This window comes from Cebus imitator, unplaced genomic scaffold, assembly GCF_001604975.1.
Source record: "Cebus imitator isolate Cc_AM_T3 unplaced genomic scaffold, Cebus_imitator-1.0 Scaffold63, whole genome shotgun sequence".
Classification (NCBI taxonomy): domain Eukaryota; kingdom Metazoa; phylum Chordata; class Mammalia; order Primates; family Cebidae; genus Cebus; species Cebus imitator.
Window position 1 is genome coordinate 7,733,033 of NW_016107378.1, and position 16,352 is coordinate 7,749,384.

General features: G+C 43.0%; 1 protein-coding gene across 1 annotated transcript in view; it reads left to right on the forward strand.

The window, feature by feature from the left end:
* The window catches only part of ABCC12 (ATP binding cassette subfamily C member 12), an 86,133-nt gene that overhangs the window by 61,406 nt on the left and 8,375 nt on the right, over nt 1-16,352 (forward strand). Inside the window, 3 exon segments of the mRNA XM_017530061.2 lie at nt 2,919-2,945; nt 3,893-4,018; nt 15,581-15,682. Coding sequence (XP_017385550.2) covers nt 2,919-2,945; nt 3,893-4,018; nt 15,581-15,682 — 255 coding nt within the window.

Here is a 16,352-nt window from a genome sequence, read left to right on the forward strand (position 1 = left end):
TAGCTTGTTTTATGTTATTACATGTTCCCTATCATTTCTAAAGGCCACCTTTCATTTCACTTAGCATTTTCTTCTTTTTAAAATATGGGGACTATGTTAGTAAATCTCTCTGGTATCTTCCAGCTTCAAACTTCTAAAATACGACATAAAATGTATAAATCAGGTTGGGCACACTGTCTCATGCCTGTAATCCCAGCACTTTGGGAGGCCAAGGTGAGTGGATCATGTGAGTTCGGGAGTCAGAGACCAGCCTGGCCAACATGGTGAAATCTGTCTCTACGAAAAATACAAAAATTAGCTGGGCATGCTGGTGGACACCTGTAATGCCAGCTACTCAGGAGTCTGAGGCAGGAGAATCTCTTGAACTCGGGAAGTGGAGGTTATAGTGAGCTGAGACTGTGCCCCTGCACTCCAGCCTGGGTGACAGAGTGAAATTTCATCTCCAAAAAATATATATATACACACACACACACACATATACACACATATATATATACATTTGTGTGTATATATACATACACACACACACACACACACACACATATATATATTAATTACAGTAGGCTCACTGTGGTAACAATAACTCCAAATCTTAGGGAGTTCATACAATAAATTAGTATTTTTCCTGATGTCATAATTTAGTGAGGGTCCATGGAGCAAGGGTAGGGGATTCTACTCCACACTCAGGCAGAGTCTATATCCATCTGGGGCTCTTTCATCCTAAGGGCCCTGGAGTATTCTCTCAGATCCTCTGTGTTGAGACTAGGGGAAAGACCAGGAAGGAGGACCCATGGGGAATTTTATGGTCCAAACCTAGCAAAACATCCCAAGATTTCTGCACATTCATTGGCCAGATTGGAGTTGCATGGGCTCCCCTAACTGCAAGGGAGGCTGGGAAATGTAGTCCGGCTGTGTCCACAGGACGAAAAGAAAATGGAGTTTGATGAATCCATAGCAGCCTTTTCCACATAGATTTTCTATCTTTTCCTTCCTTAAAAAGCTAACACATCCATCAGAGAGAAAGAATTAGATGCAGTTCTAAAGGGTGCATATAATGCATTCTAAGTTTGGAATTGCATTAAATTTATTTATATATTTTATGGTTTTTTATTTTTTGTGAGAGTTTCACTCTGTCACCCAGGCTGGAGTGCAATGGCGCGATTTCGGCTCACTGCAACTTCCATCTCCCAGGTTCAAGTCATTCTCTTGCCTTAGCCTCCTGAGTAGCTGGGGCTACATGCCCAGCTAATTTTTTATTTTTAGTAGAGACAGGGTTTCACCATGTTGGCCAGCTGCACTCGAACTCCTGATCTCAAGTGATCCACCCACCTTGGCCTCCCAAAATGCTGCGATTACAGGCATGAGCCACTGCACCTGGCCCGGAATTGCATTAAATTTAGAATTGCATCTAATTCTCTCTCTGGATCTCAGGATCTCAGAGTAGACTTGACATCACACTTTGTCTTTAGTTCAGTCAGCACCTAATCCTGACCCTAGTTTGACCTGAACATCGTTTGTCAAGAGTCCTGCCTCACACACAGACCCTTCCAATGTCCTGGCCATGAGTAAAATCCATGGAGCCATTAGTCTATTCACCCACGACAAACACAGATGTGAGCCTTGTCTACAGCTTCTCCTCCAAGATTTCTGAGAGGATCCTCTAGGGAGCCAAGAATGATTGATGGAGTTTCCCTTCTTTTACTATTTTCTTTCCATAGGGCTTGGGTTTCTGACGTGTATTGCTATTACCACCAGACAAAAATGCTACAGCTTAAAAAATGTAATAAGGTTAGAAGGCAAATTCCAGCTTTATTCCAGATAGTGATTTTGTTTCCGTGCAATCTAACCAACCACACAGATAAGACCGCAGGTGACTTCCAGGTCACGGAGGTTATCAGTTGAATTTGTATGCTGTATAGCAACGAGGTAGAAACAGCACCGTGTTTGGAAGAATATTTTGACTAAGCTCTGGGGAAAATAAGTTAGAGTTGAAACAGAGAGGAGGAGAGGGTGGCAGAACCCAGGACGGCTGTTCAGAGGGGCTTTCAGGCAGAATTTTGGGAGGACTTTCAGGACAGCATGGAGCAGCAGTGCCTGAGGATGTTCTCGACGATGCCAGGGGAGGAATTGTACCTCCTTAGGGCTTTAATCATGAGAAGGCTTTCATTTCCCCCCCAATAGTTTCTATCAGCTGTTCTCATGAAGCCCTTCCCTACTAGATCAGGGAAGCCATCATGGCAATTGAATTTGATGCGTCTTTTGGTTAATGGTCAGCTCAGTGCGGTGAAAATTTCAATCTTGAATGTATTCAACACACAGGTCTCTTTCCCCAAGAGGCTTGGTGTGGCAAGGCTATGCTGTGTGTGTGTGTGTGTGTGTGTGTGTGTGTGTGTGTGTGTGTGTCGGGGTGGGGCAGGCTTGCAGTTGAGAAGCACCTGCTCTGTGCTTTCAAACACTCTCTTCCTTTTCTCCAGGCCTGGCTCTCTAATGGCCATGCAGGGGAGCTGGGAAGGGGACAGCAGGAAGAACACATCCTCAGGTGACTGTTTGGCACCTCTGGGCCATCCTCTCCTTTCTGCTGCCCTTTCCTGCTGCTATAGTGCACTGTGCAGATGTGGGACGGCAGCTTCGAGGCTCCAGCAGGGCCAGATCCCCAGCAGTTCTGCTGGCATTGCTGCATTGGTAAGAGTTGCTGGGTCTTCCTCTGAGTTCTGCCTGGCCGTCCTCACACCGCACTCTGATGTGGAGGCCCCTTTGCTTCATGCCAGGGACCATGGAATTATGACTACAGCCTCCAATGTCATCTTCCCTCTGCTGTCTCGGCCCTAGGAACTATGGAGCTGATGGGATCCGCCTTCCATACATCACGACTCTGTCAGGTACAGTTTCTCCTTGGGCATCATCGTGAACGTCCTCAGGCACTGTTGTTCCATGCTGTCCTGAAAGTCCTCCCAAAATTCTGCCTGAAAGCCCCTCTGACAAGCCTCCCTGGACTCCACTGCCCTCTCCTCCTCTCTGTTTCAACTCTAACTTATTTTCCCCAGGGCTTAGTCAAAATATTCTTCCAAATACAGCCCTGTTTCTGTCATGTAGCTATACAGCATACAAATTCAATCGCCATTCATACATACATGGGGAATGAGGAACTCCGGGGGTGCGTCTTGCCCTTGTCCTCTGGCTGTGTCATCTCCCTGTCACTCTTCTCTTGCTCCTTCCCCCGTCTCCAAGCCCTTTGGCTCCATGGATGTGCAGCAGGGATGCAAGGGGTCAGCTTCCTCCCCTTGAAGTGGCTCCCAGCTTTATAAGCAACTGTCTTCAATCTTCTTTCTCTGATTCAGGGAGGGAAATCTGTCATGAACCCTCCCTTCCCTCCTCTATGGTCACAAACATTGACTTGTTTAAAGGTGACCTCCTTCACAATCCACCGCACCCTTTCTATAGATTGAGGGGCCAATTGTCAATTCCACAAGGCCTTTGAAGTGTGGCTGACTCCATGATACAGATCCTCTGGGTTAGAATGTGAAGCACTCAGCACCTTTTCTTCTCAGCTGTGGGTTCTAGCTACCAGTCCTGGGAAAGACAGAAAGAGTCACTTAGCGCCCTACTCTATTGCCACGTGAGATTTCCTAAAATATATGCAAATCAAAAATGTCTAACATGGAAGATTTTAAGAGCAAGAATATATGTTCATTTTTGTAAGAGTCTGCTATGTAAGAGTACATTCTCCTCGATTAAAAAGTCCCTGGCCTTATTTCTCCAGTCACCCTAACCCTAAGTCTACAGAAGCACAATCGGAAAAAGCAGGAGCTTTTTCTGATTTTCTTGACTTTAGGTTTGAGAGGCTAGACGATGAGAATTCCTGTCACCTCTTCTACTTAACTATGCTCACCAGTGGTTAGTGCTGAGAATGGGTGTCCTCATGAACATCCTCACCTTCACTGTGGTCTTGATTGTGACCCTGAATTTCTCCTCCCTCACTGCTTCATCCAAAGGCCTGTTATTGTTATACATCATCTAGGTAATGCCTGAGGCAAGGTTGGGCTTAGTCTGGAGGCTCCAGCCTAGAATGTATCAGTGAGGGCGCTTTTGGTTGGACAGAACAAAAACCCCACCTCGAATGAATTTAGATGAGAAAGGGAGCTTAGTGGCTCACACCATTAAAATGTAGGATGGTTGTGTGGACTTCAGCCACGGTGGGATCATGGCTATGGACTTTGCGCAAGCTTGGTGATGACTTTCTTCACAGGTGACCAGCAGCTTCTGGGGTCTACAACAGAGAGAGAGCAGAAGGAAAGCATTTCCTGCTCTAGCTACAGAGGCAGAAGCCTGGAGTTTTCCTCTTATTTTATAAATGTAGGCATCCCAGAACTAATTAGTGGTTTGGTGGGATACAGATCATGGTTAGGCAAGGGATGGAGTTACACCCATTTACAACTTTAAGTCACATAGCTGCTCCACTGGGAGGGAGTGAAATGAACACTGCAGAGATCGTCATAATGTCGATGACAAATAATTATTGACTTCTCGGTTGCTTTTTTTTCTTGAATAACAATAATAGGTGAACATATGGCATTGATTGTAATTGGCTTTAGGCCCTGTCTTTTAAAGAAATTAATTCATTTCCTCCCCACAACAACTTTCTACTACTGCCATAATCTCCATTTTGCAGATGAAGAAACTGAGCCCCAGAAAGACTTGGTCCAACCATATAGCTGTGATGTGTGAAGGCCAGGATTTGAACACAGGCTACCTGGACCTCATGTTTGTCTGAATCTTGTTATCTTTGGAAACTTATTTGTATAGTCCTTATTCTCAGTGCTCTGAAATTCTGGGATAATGCATCTGAATGTGGATCTTTATTCATATGTTCTGTTTGATGCTGAGGGTTCTTTTAGATTAAAGTCAAATTTCTCATCAGCTTGGAAGATTTTCATCTTTTTCTCCTTCATTTTGGCAATGTCCTCCTATTCTTTGTTTTTCCTTACTGTATTCATGTCAGGTGAAAATGGAATGTCTTGTACCAATTCTCTATGTTTCTTTTTCTTTTCTGTCAAAGTTTCCATGTTCTTGTCTTTTTATCTTTATTGTGGGAATCTTTGTTACCTTTGCCATTCAGCCATTCTTTTGAATTTTAAATTTGGCAATCATACATTCATATATTTAATTTCCACAAGCTCTTTTTCTCTGAGTGTTTAAAAGAATCACTTTTTACATGGATGCGATGTATTTTTGAATCTCTCTGAGGATATTAATATTAATTAGTGTATTAGTCTGTTTTTACACTAATGATAAAGACACACTCGAGACTGGGTGATTTATAAAGAAAAAGAGGTTTAATGGACTCACAGTTCCACGTGGGTGGGGAGGCCTCACAATTACGGTGGAAGGTGAAAGTCACACCTTACATGGTGGCTGACAAGAGAGCATGAGAGCCAAGAGAAAGGGCAAACCCATTATAACACCATCAGCTATCGTGAGACTTCACCACCATGAGAACAGTATGGGGGAAACCGCCCCTATGTTTCAGTTTTCTCCCATCCCACTAGGTCCCTCCCATAACACGTGGGAATTATGGGAGCTACAATTCACGATGAGATTTGGGTGGGGACACAGCCAAGCCATATCAATTAGAGTCTTCTTTTCCCCTCCTAAACTCTCCTTCCTTCTTTGACTTGCATCTGTTTCTTCCAGAGGCAGGTTTTTTTTGTTTCTCTCATTCTTGCTTTTTCATGCCATTGGTTTTGTTCATCTGTCTGCTGACCCATTTGTATTTAACCCTGGGCAACTGGATTGGGTTTTTAGAGTTTTCTCTGCCTTTGTTTCCCCTTGCTAGGTGTCTCCTGATGGGAAATTTTATGACTACAGGTTTAGGTGGGTGGTGGAGCTTTTCCATAGGCTGGCTTCACATCAGGAAAGCAGCTGGCGACCTGGCCTTTAGGTACCCAAAGACTTAAAGGAGTTCTTATGCCCCATTTATCCCCGGACAGTTAATCAATTTCTTTAGAGAAAATCATGTGTATGTGTATGTCTGTGTACACGTGTGCTCCCATGCCTAGGGATAAAGGGTCCAACTACCTCTGGTTAGGAGAAAGAAGCGGGGAAGGGGAGTGAGTGAACCAGACAGGAGTGGTTGTCCACACACAGCCTATCAGCCAGCCTCTTTGTGGGCCCCCTTCTCGCACATGGAGCCTCTATGGGTTCTGCTGTTTAAGCTCTAGCATGTTCTGCTTCCATTTTATCAGAAGGCTTCATCCTCTTTTCATCTTGCAGAAATTTGTAGCTCATTCACTGCTATCTCTTCTCAATTTCCTTGGTGTTAAAGGTCTATTCTTTATGGAACATTTCTCTGATATCATGTAAATGGTATTTTGAGAAGAAGGGGAAACAAAAATATATTCTCAGCACTCTCTCTTAAGTGGAGAAAAATGAATTTTCCTTGGGTAACCAGTTTCCTGTGTTGATAGATGTTTTCATTTGTTTTTGCCTAGTAAAATATCAAACAGATGATGTTGAACAGTTTCCCTTAATTGGTCCAAGTAAAACAGCTTTCCCCAGCTAAGGTCATGCTTTTGGGCGATATTGCCAGCTTTCCATGAAATTGCTTTCAAACATTCCTGTAAGGTCATGCACAGCATTGAGATCTATGGAACACTTGTTCTCCAGCTGGCTCTGTGGCTTCATGAGCATTAGCCCCCTTTGGAGAACACAGAATCAAAATGACAGTCTCAGCTCCACTTGAGACTAGTGAAGGCTCCCTAGATGGATGAGAAATTGGCATGAAATCCCACAGAGCAGAAAGCAAATGCAAAGTGACATCATATCATATCAGGAAGGAGAATAAGCACTTCCCGGGGCCAGCACTGTGTCACTGTGGGTATTCTAAACCTGGGAGGGTTGCCATGGCCTTGGGAGCTGATACTCTTGCATTTAGCAAAAGATATATACCCTTCTCAAGGGCAAGATTCATTCATTCACTAGCCATATATCCACTGAGCACCCACCATGAGCCAGGAACTGTGCTAGTGGCTGTGAATTCAGCAGTCAATAGTCCAGACAAGTCCTGCCCTCATTCTAATGGGCAGCTGTAATAAATGAGGGGCAAGTAAATAGATGAGAAGCTCAAAAGGTGTTTAAGTGTCAGGAAGACGACCATTAGGGGAATGTGGCTATTGGAAGGGGAAGGAACATTTCATGCAACAGCCAGAAGAGGCCTCTGCTGGGAGGTGGCTTCCAAGCTGAGACCTGAAGGATAAAGAATCGACCACAGAAGACTGGAAGAAAGAGGGCCTCAGGGAAGGGCTCAGTGGTAGGCAAGATCCTGGCGTGTTTGAAGCTCTGAGAAGCCCACATGGCTTGAACAAGGTGGTATGAGGTGCCAGCAGAGTAGAATACATATAGCTTTGTAAGACGGGGGGCGAGGGTATTGCTTGCATTCCAAGACTGGGTTTCTCAACCCTGGCCCTGTGGGCTTTGGGGCTGGATAATCCTTTTGGTGAGGGGCCGTTCTGTGCATGGTAGGATGTTCAGCAGCCTCCCTGGCTCTGCCCATGAGACGCTGGTATCACGTTTCTCCCGCTGGGTTGCGACAACCCAAACTGCCAGTAGACATTGCCAAATGTCCTCTGTGGGGCATAAGCACCCAGCCATTGCCCTAAATAAGTGGGAAGCTGCTGAACTGTGTTAGGCAGGGAGTCCTGCTGAGGAACTCTCAGAGAGTCTGCACACACACCACTGTCCATGTCACCCACCTGCTTGCGCCCCGGCCTCTTTGAGGCTAACTCCACTTGCTTCTGACTGGAGCATTCTTATCCCGAGTTTGCCTGGTGGACTTCTTCTCATAAATGCCTCAGCTCACAGCCCCGTCCCCTCTTTCATATCATCCTGCTTTCGGGACATTCTTGTCTCTCCTGCAGTGGTCTTGTGCACCATCCCTCCCAGTCCACTATAATGGAAGCTGTGTGAGTGCAGGATTCTTGTCTATAGCCTTCAACCCTGGAAACCGGTGCCCTGACCAGTACCTGGCTCAGGGCTACTGCTCAGTCAATGAAGTTCCCTAATAAATGAGATGGCCCTGTCTCTAGCCCACTTGGTGACAGATGCTGTGGCTGTCCCACCCTTCCAGGGCAGACCAATCCTGGCCCAGGGCAGGCTGGAGGTTCCAGGTGTTCTCACACCAGAAGCAGGTGCAGCACTGACTGAGGGAGTTAGTGGTTATGTGCCCTGGCTTCCTTGCCCAGGCATAGGACCATTCTGAGTCGTGCTCCATCCAGTGTCCCAGGCTGGCCGGACTCTCAATTGCCTACAGCGGTAACGCCTCTTGAACACACCTGGTATGGGATGCATCTCTTCCCCTGCTCACTCCTCCATCCCCTCCTGGTATGATCTGGGTTCACCACCTGTGTTCATTTGCAAAGGCTGCTGTGACAAATTACAAGCTTGCAGGCTTCAAATAAGAGAAAGGCATTCTCTCTCTCTTTTTTTAAAAAAAAATATTATTTTATTGCACTTTAGGTTCTGGGGTACATGTGAAGAACATGCAGGATTGTTTCACAGGTACAGACATGGCAATGTGGCTTGCTGCCTTCATCCCCATCACCTACATCTGGCATTTCTCCCCATGTTGGCCCTTCCCAACTTCCTACACCCCACTGTCCCTCCCCTAGTACCCCCCAACAGACCCCAGTGTGTGATGCTCCCCTCCCTGTGTCCATGTGTTCTCATTGTTCACCTGTCTATGAGTGAGAACACATGGTGTTTGATTTTCTGTTCTTGTGTCAGTTTGCTGAGAATGATGGTTTCCAGTTTCATCCATGTCCCTACAAAGGACAGGAACTCATCATTTTTTATGGCTGTATAGTATTCCATGGTGTATATGTGCCACATTTTCCCTATCCAGTCTATTATCGATGGGCATTTGGGTTGGTTCCAGGTCCTTGCTATTGTAAACAGTGCCGCAGTGAACATAAGTGTGCATGTGTCTTTATAATAGAACCATTTCTAATCCTTTGGATATATACCCAGTAATGGGATTGCTGGGTCAAATGGAATTTCTATTTCTAGGTCCTTGAGGAATCACCACACTGTCTTCCACAATGGTTGAACTAATTTACACTCCCACTAACAGTGTAAAAGTGTTCTTATTTCTCCACATCCTGTCAAGCATCTGTTGTCTCCAGATTTTTTAATGATTGCCATTCTAACCAGCATGAGATGGTATCTCAATGTAGTTTTGATTTGCATTTCCCTAATCACCAGTGATGATGAGCATTTTTTCATGTTTTTTGGCCTCATGTATGTCTTCTTTTGTAAAGTGTCTCTTCATATCCTTCGCCCGGTTTTGAATGGGTTTGTTTTTTTCTTGTAAATCTCTTTTAGTTCTTTGTAGATTCTGGATATTAGCCCTTTGTCAGATGGGTAGATTGCAAAAATTTTTTCCCATTCTGTTGGTTGCTTGTTCACTCTAATGATTGTTTCTTTTGCTGTACAGAAGCTCTGGAATTTAATTAGATCCCATATGTCTATTTTGGCTTTTGTTGCCAATTCTTTTGGTATTTTGGTCATGAAGTCCTTGCCTACACCTACGTCCTGAATGGTTTTGCCTAGATTTTCTTCTAGGGTTTCTATGGTGTTAGGCCTTATGTTTAAGTCTTTCATCTATCTGGAGTTAATTTTAGTGGAAGGTGTCAGGAAGGGGTTCAGTTTCTGCTTTCTGCACATGGCTAGCCAGTGTTCCCAACACCATTTATTAAACAGGGAATCCTTTCCCTATTGCTTGTTTTTGTTGGGTTTGTCAAAGATCAGATGGTTGTAGATGTGTGGTGTTGCCTCTGAGGCCTCTGTTCTGTTCCATTGGTCTATATCTCTGTTTTGGTACCAGTACCATGCTGTTTTGATTACTGTAGCTTTGTAGTATAGTTTGAAGCCAGGTAGCATGGTGCCTCCAGCTTTGTTGTTTTTGCTTAGAATTGTCTTGGCTATGTGGACCCTCTTTTTGTTCCATATGAAGTTTAAGGTGTTTCTTTCCAGTTCTGTGAGGAGGGTCATAGGTAGCTTGATGGGGATAGCATTGAATCTATAAATTACTTTTGGCAGTATGGCCATTTTCACAATATTGATTCTTCCATAAGCATGGAATGTTTTTCCATCTGTCTGTGTCCTCTCTTATTTCCTTGAGCAGTGGTTTGTACTTCTCCTTGAAGAGGTCCTTTACTTCCTTTGTTAGTTGTATTCCTAGGTATTTTATTCTCTTTGTAGCAATTGTGAATGGCAGTTCGTTCTTGATTTGGCTCTCTTTAAGTCTGTTATTGGTATATAGGAATGCTTGTGATTTTTGCACATTGATTTTGTATCCTGAGACTTTGCTGATGTTGCTTATCAGTTTCCGGAGATTTTGGTCTGAGACTGTGGGGTCTTCTAAATATACAATCATGTTGTCTGCAAATAGAGACAATTTGACTCCCTCCTTTCCTAATTGAATACCTTTTATTATTATTTTTTTTCTTGCCTGATTGCTCTGGCGAGAACTTCCAGTACTATATTTAATAGGAGTGGTGAGAGAGGGCATCCTTTCTAGTGCCAGATTTCAAAGGGAATGCTTCCACTTTTTGCACATTTGGTATTATATTGGCTGTTGGTTTGTCGCAAATAGCTTTATTATTTTGAGATACATTCCATCAATACCTAGTTTATTGAGAGTTTTTAGCATAAATGGCTGCTGAATTTTGTCAAAGGCCTTCCTTCTCTGCATCTATTGAGATAATCATGTGGTTTTTGTCTTTTGTTCCGTTTATGTGATGGATTACGTTTATAGACTTGCATATGTTCAACCAGCCTTGCATCCCCGGGATGAATCCTACTTGCTCATGATGATAAGCTTTTTGATGTGCTGTTGCAATTGGTTTGCCAGTATTTTATTGAAGATTTTGCATCTATGTTCATTATGGATATTGGCCTGAAGTTTTCTTTTCTTGTTGAATTTTTTTTTTTCCTGAGGAATCTTTACATTATAAAAATCGAAGGCTTAATTTTGCAAATACAACTTTCAAGCTGTATGAGCAAATTTAACTTACTTGAAAGGCACAAGATGACATCACGTTGAAGAACTTTATCTGTAAATTTCATAAAGTCTAGTCACAAGTTATTAGAAACTTCATAAGGAATCTCAGAACTGTTTTAACATGATGTTCTGATTCAAACTGAGAACTGGATAGTCTTTACATCACAAATACAAGTTGAAGTAAGAGTGAAGATTTAGAGAAAGAACAGTTTCTTATTTTGGATGCTACCTGCTTTATGCAGTGTTGGTTACTAAATACTCAGAGCAGAAAATTAAAATTGAATTATTTTCCATTTTCAACAACTTACCTATTGTATTTTCAGTTTGTAAAAACAGTATTTTCACATTTACTGCAATTTTGAAGAGTCAATCACTGAAAGATATTTTAAAGTCCTGCTATATTAGCTTCCTACATTGGAATACAAGAATACAGGAAGTGCTTTCAACAGAAAGTTACGTAGTTCTACAGCACAACGTGTCTAAAAGACTTGCAAGGGACCAGTACAGTGACTTGGTCTCTTTGGATCAGGCAAAAGCAGAGGCAAATGAAAAATGAACTTTAAAAAAAATAATATATTAAAAAAATTCCTGTATGAAAATGAATACTTGTTTGCACTTAGATTTAGTGCTAAGAGGAACTGAGGCACAATGAAACTAAGTGCACAAAGGGAACATGTCTGAAATAAAGCAGTTTTCAATGTGACTGTTAATACAGTCCATTCCTTCATTTCTTCAGAAGGAATGATACTGTATGTATCATTGTATTGTATGTCTGGTAGAATTCTGCTGTGAACCAATCTGGACCTGGGCTTTTTTTGGGTGGTAGGCTCTTAATTGCTGCCTCAACTTCAGATCTTGTTATTGGTCTATTCAGGGTTTCTACTTCTTCCTGATGTAGGCTTGGGAGGATGCAAGTGTCCAGGAATTTATCCATTTCTTCCAGGTTTACTGGTTTATGTGCATAGAGGTGTTTGTAGTAATCTCTGATGGTAGTTTGTTTTTCTGTGGAATCTGTGATGATATCCCCTTTATTGTTTTTTATTGCATCTATTTGATTCCTCTCTCATTTCTTTTTTATTAATCTGGCTAGTGGTCTATTTTGTTGATCTTTTCAAAAAAACAGCTCCTGGATTTATTAATTTTTTGAAGGGTTTTTTTGTGTCTCTATCTCCTTCAGTTCTGCTCTGATCTTAGTTATTTCTTGTATTCTGCTAGCTTTTGAGTTTTTTTGATCTTGCTTCTCTAGCCCTTTCAATTTAGATGTTAGGGTGTCAATTTTAGATCTTTCCTTCCTTCTCATATGGGCATTTATTGCTATAAATTTCCTTCTAGGCACTGCTTTAAATGTGTCCCAGAGATCCTGGTACATTGTATCTTCTTTCTCATTGTTTTCATAGAACATCTTTATTCCTGCCTTCATTTTGTTGTTTATCCAGTCAACATTCAAGAGCCAGTTGTTCAGTTTCCGTGAAGTTGTGCGGTTCTGAGTTAGTTTCTTAATCCTGAGATCTAATTTGATTGCACTGTGGTCTGAGAGACTATTTGTTATGATTTCCATTCTTTTGCACTTGCTGAGGAGTGATTTACTTCCAATTATGTGGTCAATTTTAGAGTAGGTGTGATGTGGTGCTGAGAAGAATGTATATTCTGTGGATTTCGGGTGGAGAGTTCTGTGTCTATTAGGTTTGCTTGGTCCAGAGCTGAGTTCAAGTCCTGGATATCCCTGTTAATTTTCTGCCTCGTTGATCTGTCTAATATTGACAGTGGAATGTTAAAGTCTCCCACTATTATTGTGTGGGAGCCTAAGTCTCTTTGTAACTCATTAAGAACTTGCTTTATGTATATGGGTGCTTCTGTATTGGGTATGTATATAGGATTGTTAGCTCGTCTTGTTACATTGATCCCTTTACCATTATGTAATGTCCTTCTTTGCCTCTTTTGATCTTTGTTGGTTTAAAGTCTATTTTATCAGAGACTAGGATTGCAACTCCTGCTTTTTTTTGCTCTCCATTTGCTTGGTAAATCTTCCTCCATCCCTTTATTTTGAGCCTATGTGTGTCCTTACATGTGAGATGGTTTCCTGGATACAGCATACTGATCGGTTTCGACTTTTTATACAATTTGCCAGTCTGTGTCTTTTGATTGGGGCATTTAGTCCATTTACATTTAAGGTTAATATTTTTATGTGTGAATTTGACCCTGCCATTTTGATGCTAGCTAGTTGTTTTGCCCATTAGTTGACATAGTTTCTGCATTGTGTCGATGCTCTTTATCATTTGGTACATTTTTGGAGTGGGCGGCATTGGTTTTTCCTTTCTATGTGTAGAGCCTCTTACAGGAGCTCTTGTAAGGCAGGCCAGGTGGTGATGAAATCTCTGAGCAATTGCTTGTTCATAAAGGATTTTGTTTCTCCTTTGTTTATGAAGCTTAGTTTGGCTGGATATGAAATTCTAGGTAGAAAGTTCTTTTCTTTAAGGATGTTCAATATTGGCCCCCACTCTCTTCTGACTTGTAGAGTTTCTGCTGAGAGATCTGCTGTGAGTCTGATGGGTTTCCCTTTGTGGGTAACCCGACCTTTCTCTCTGGCTGCCCTTAGCATTTTCTCCTTCGTTTCAACCCAATCTGACAATTATGTGCCTTAGGGTTGGTCTTCTTGAGGAATATCTTTGCGGTGTTCTCTGTATTTCCTGGACTTGAATATTGGCCTGCCTTGCTAGGTTGGGGAAGTTCTCCTGGGTAATGTCCTGAAGAGTGTTTTCTGGCTTGGATTCATTCTCTCCATCACATTCAGGTACACCTATCATCTGTAGAATTGGTCTTTTCACATAATCCCATATTTCTTGGAGGCTCTGTTCATTTCTTTTTATCTTTTTTCTCTAATCTTGCCTTCTCATTTTATTTCATTGAGTTGATCTTCAATCTCTGATATCCTTTCTTCTGCTTGGTCAATTCGGCTACTGAAACTTGTACATGCTTCACGAAGTTCTTGTGTTGTGTTTTTCAGCTCCATCAATTCACTTATATTCCTCTCTAAGTTGTTTATTCTCATTAGCATTTCGTCAAGCTTTTTTCCAAGGTTCTTAGTTTCTTTGCATTGGGTTAGAATATGTTCTTTTAGCTCAGAGAAGTTTGTTATTATCCACTTTCTGAAGCCTGTTTCTGTCAATTCTTCAGACTCATTCTCCATCCAGCCTTGTTCTCTTGCTGATGAGGAGTTGTGATCCCTTGGGGTAGGAAAGGCATTCTGGTTTTGGGTGTTTTCTTCCTTTTTGTGCTGGTTTCTTCCCATCTTTGTGGATTTATCTACCTGTTGTCTTTGTAGTTGGTGGCTTTTGGATGGGTTCTCTGAGTAGATATCCTTTTTGTTGATGATGAAGTTATTTCTTTCTGTTTTTTAGTTTTCCTTCTAACAGGCCACTCTACTGCAGGACTGCTGGAGGTCCACTCCAGACCCTGCTTGCCTGGGGATCTCCAGCAGTGGCCTCTGTGGTCTTGCTGGGAACAGCACTCCAGAGCTGTTTCTATTCAGCCATCTTCGATCATCTCTCAAAGAAGGTATTCTTTCACTGTTCTGGGGTTGGACACCTGGACTCAATGTGTTGGCAGGGCCAGCTTCCCTCCAGAGGCTCTCAGGAGAATCTGTTTCTTCTCTCTCCCAGCTTCTGTGGCTGCTGGCCATCCCTGGCATCTCTTGTCTGTGGCTGCAGCACTCCAGTCTCCAACTCTGCCTTCACGTCCCATTATCCTCTGTGTCTTCTCCTTTGTCTCTTATAAGGACACTTATCATTGGACTTAGGACCCACCAGATGATCCAGGATGATTTCAAGATCCTTATTAACATCTGCAAACATCCTCTCTCCAAATGAGAGAGCATTAGCAGGTTCCAAGGATTTGCACATGGACACATCTTTTAGGGGTGGGGACACCATTCAACCTGCCCTAAGATACTCCTTGCAGTCAAATCTCAGGGTTGGCATCTGGGAGATCCAGACCTAAGGTGGGTGACCTTAGCAAGCCACATGCCCCAGTCTGAGCCTTGACTTTCTCATTACTATTGCAAAAACACAAACTTGATGGTTTTCTGGTCTCTTATGGTGATGTGGCTTTCAGCTGCTTTTTGAGCAAGGGGCTGGGGGAAGGCTTCTCTGAGATGCAAGACCCTGCCAGGTGGCAGTGAGGGGCCAATATCAAGCAGTTCTGCAGCTTCCAGGGAGAATTCCCACCACTCAAAGAGGTGTGTGATCAAGTGGTTCTGTGGGGAGATGATTTTCACCATCTGGAGTGTCAGGAAAAAATGTAATTACCATTTGTTTCTAAATACTAAGGGAGTGTTTAAAGGCAAAACACCCCAACAGGAATAGCTCTACTTCTGGGTGCTTGGCTAGGAAGGCAAGCCTCCTGTATGTGCCTGTCCTGTGTGAGGCAGCAGAGGGGTCATTCACCATGGCTGTCTCCTGAACAGGGAGCAGCAGAACCCGAAGGAGGAAGGGGCTCTAGCTGCAGCTACTCACTCCTTTTCAATAGCTGAATGGACTGCTCCCAGTGTGTGTGCAAATAGGAACAGAGACCCTAGACAAATTCACCTCTGTGGAGCTGCTCAGGGATACATTTCGGTAAGAAATTAATGCATCAAAGAGGAGGGACAAGTTAATTTTGGCAAGACTTGGGCAAATATTGGATCTTTTTAGATGCGAAAGGAGTCTTTTTAAAAAAACCCAAATCGGGGCCAGGCATGGTAGATCATGCCTGTAATCCCAGCACTTAGGGAGGCTGGTGCAGGCAGATCACCTGAAGTCAAGAGTTTGAGACCAGCTTGGTCAACATGGTGAAACCCTGTCTTTACTAAAAATACAAAAATTAGCCAGGCATGGTGGCAAGTGCTGGTAATCCCAGCTACTCTGTAGGCTGAGGCAGGAGAATCACTGAAACCCTGGAGGTGGAGGTTGCATTGAGCAGAGATGGCACCACTGCACTCCAGCCTGGACGACGAGAGTAAAACTCCATCTCAAAAAACAAAAACAAAACCTACAATCAGACAAGTCATCCCCCTACTTAAAACCTGTATTTATAATACATTCTAAAGTCATTCATGCTGAATGTGAGGTTCTTTTTAACAAGGTTTCCTTAAGGGCTGTTTTGATACACAGGAACATACAACTCAGTAGTTTACTTTGGCTTCTAAAAGTCAGTATTTGGCCAGGTGCAGTGGCTCACGCCTATAATCTCAACACTTTTGGAGACCGAGGTGGGAAGATTGCTTGAAGCCAGGAGTTTGAGACCAGGCTGTGCAGTATAG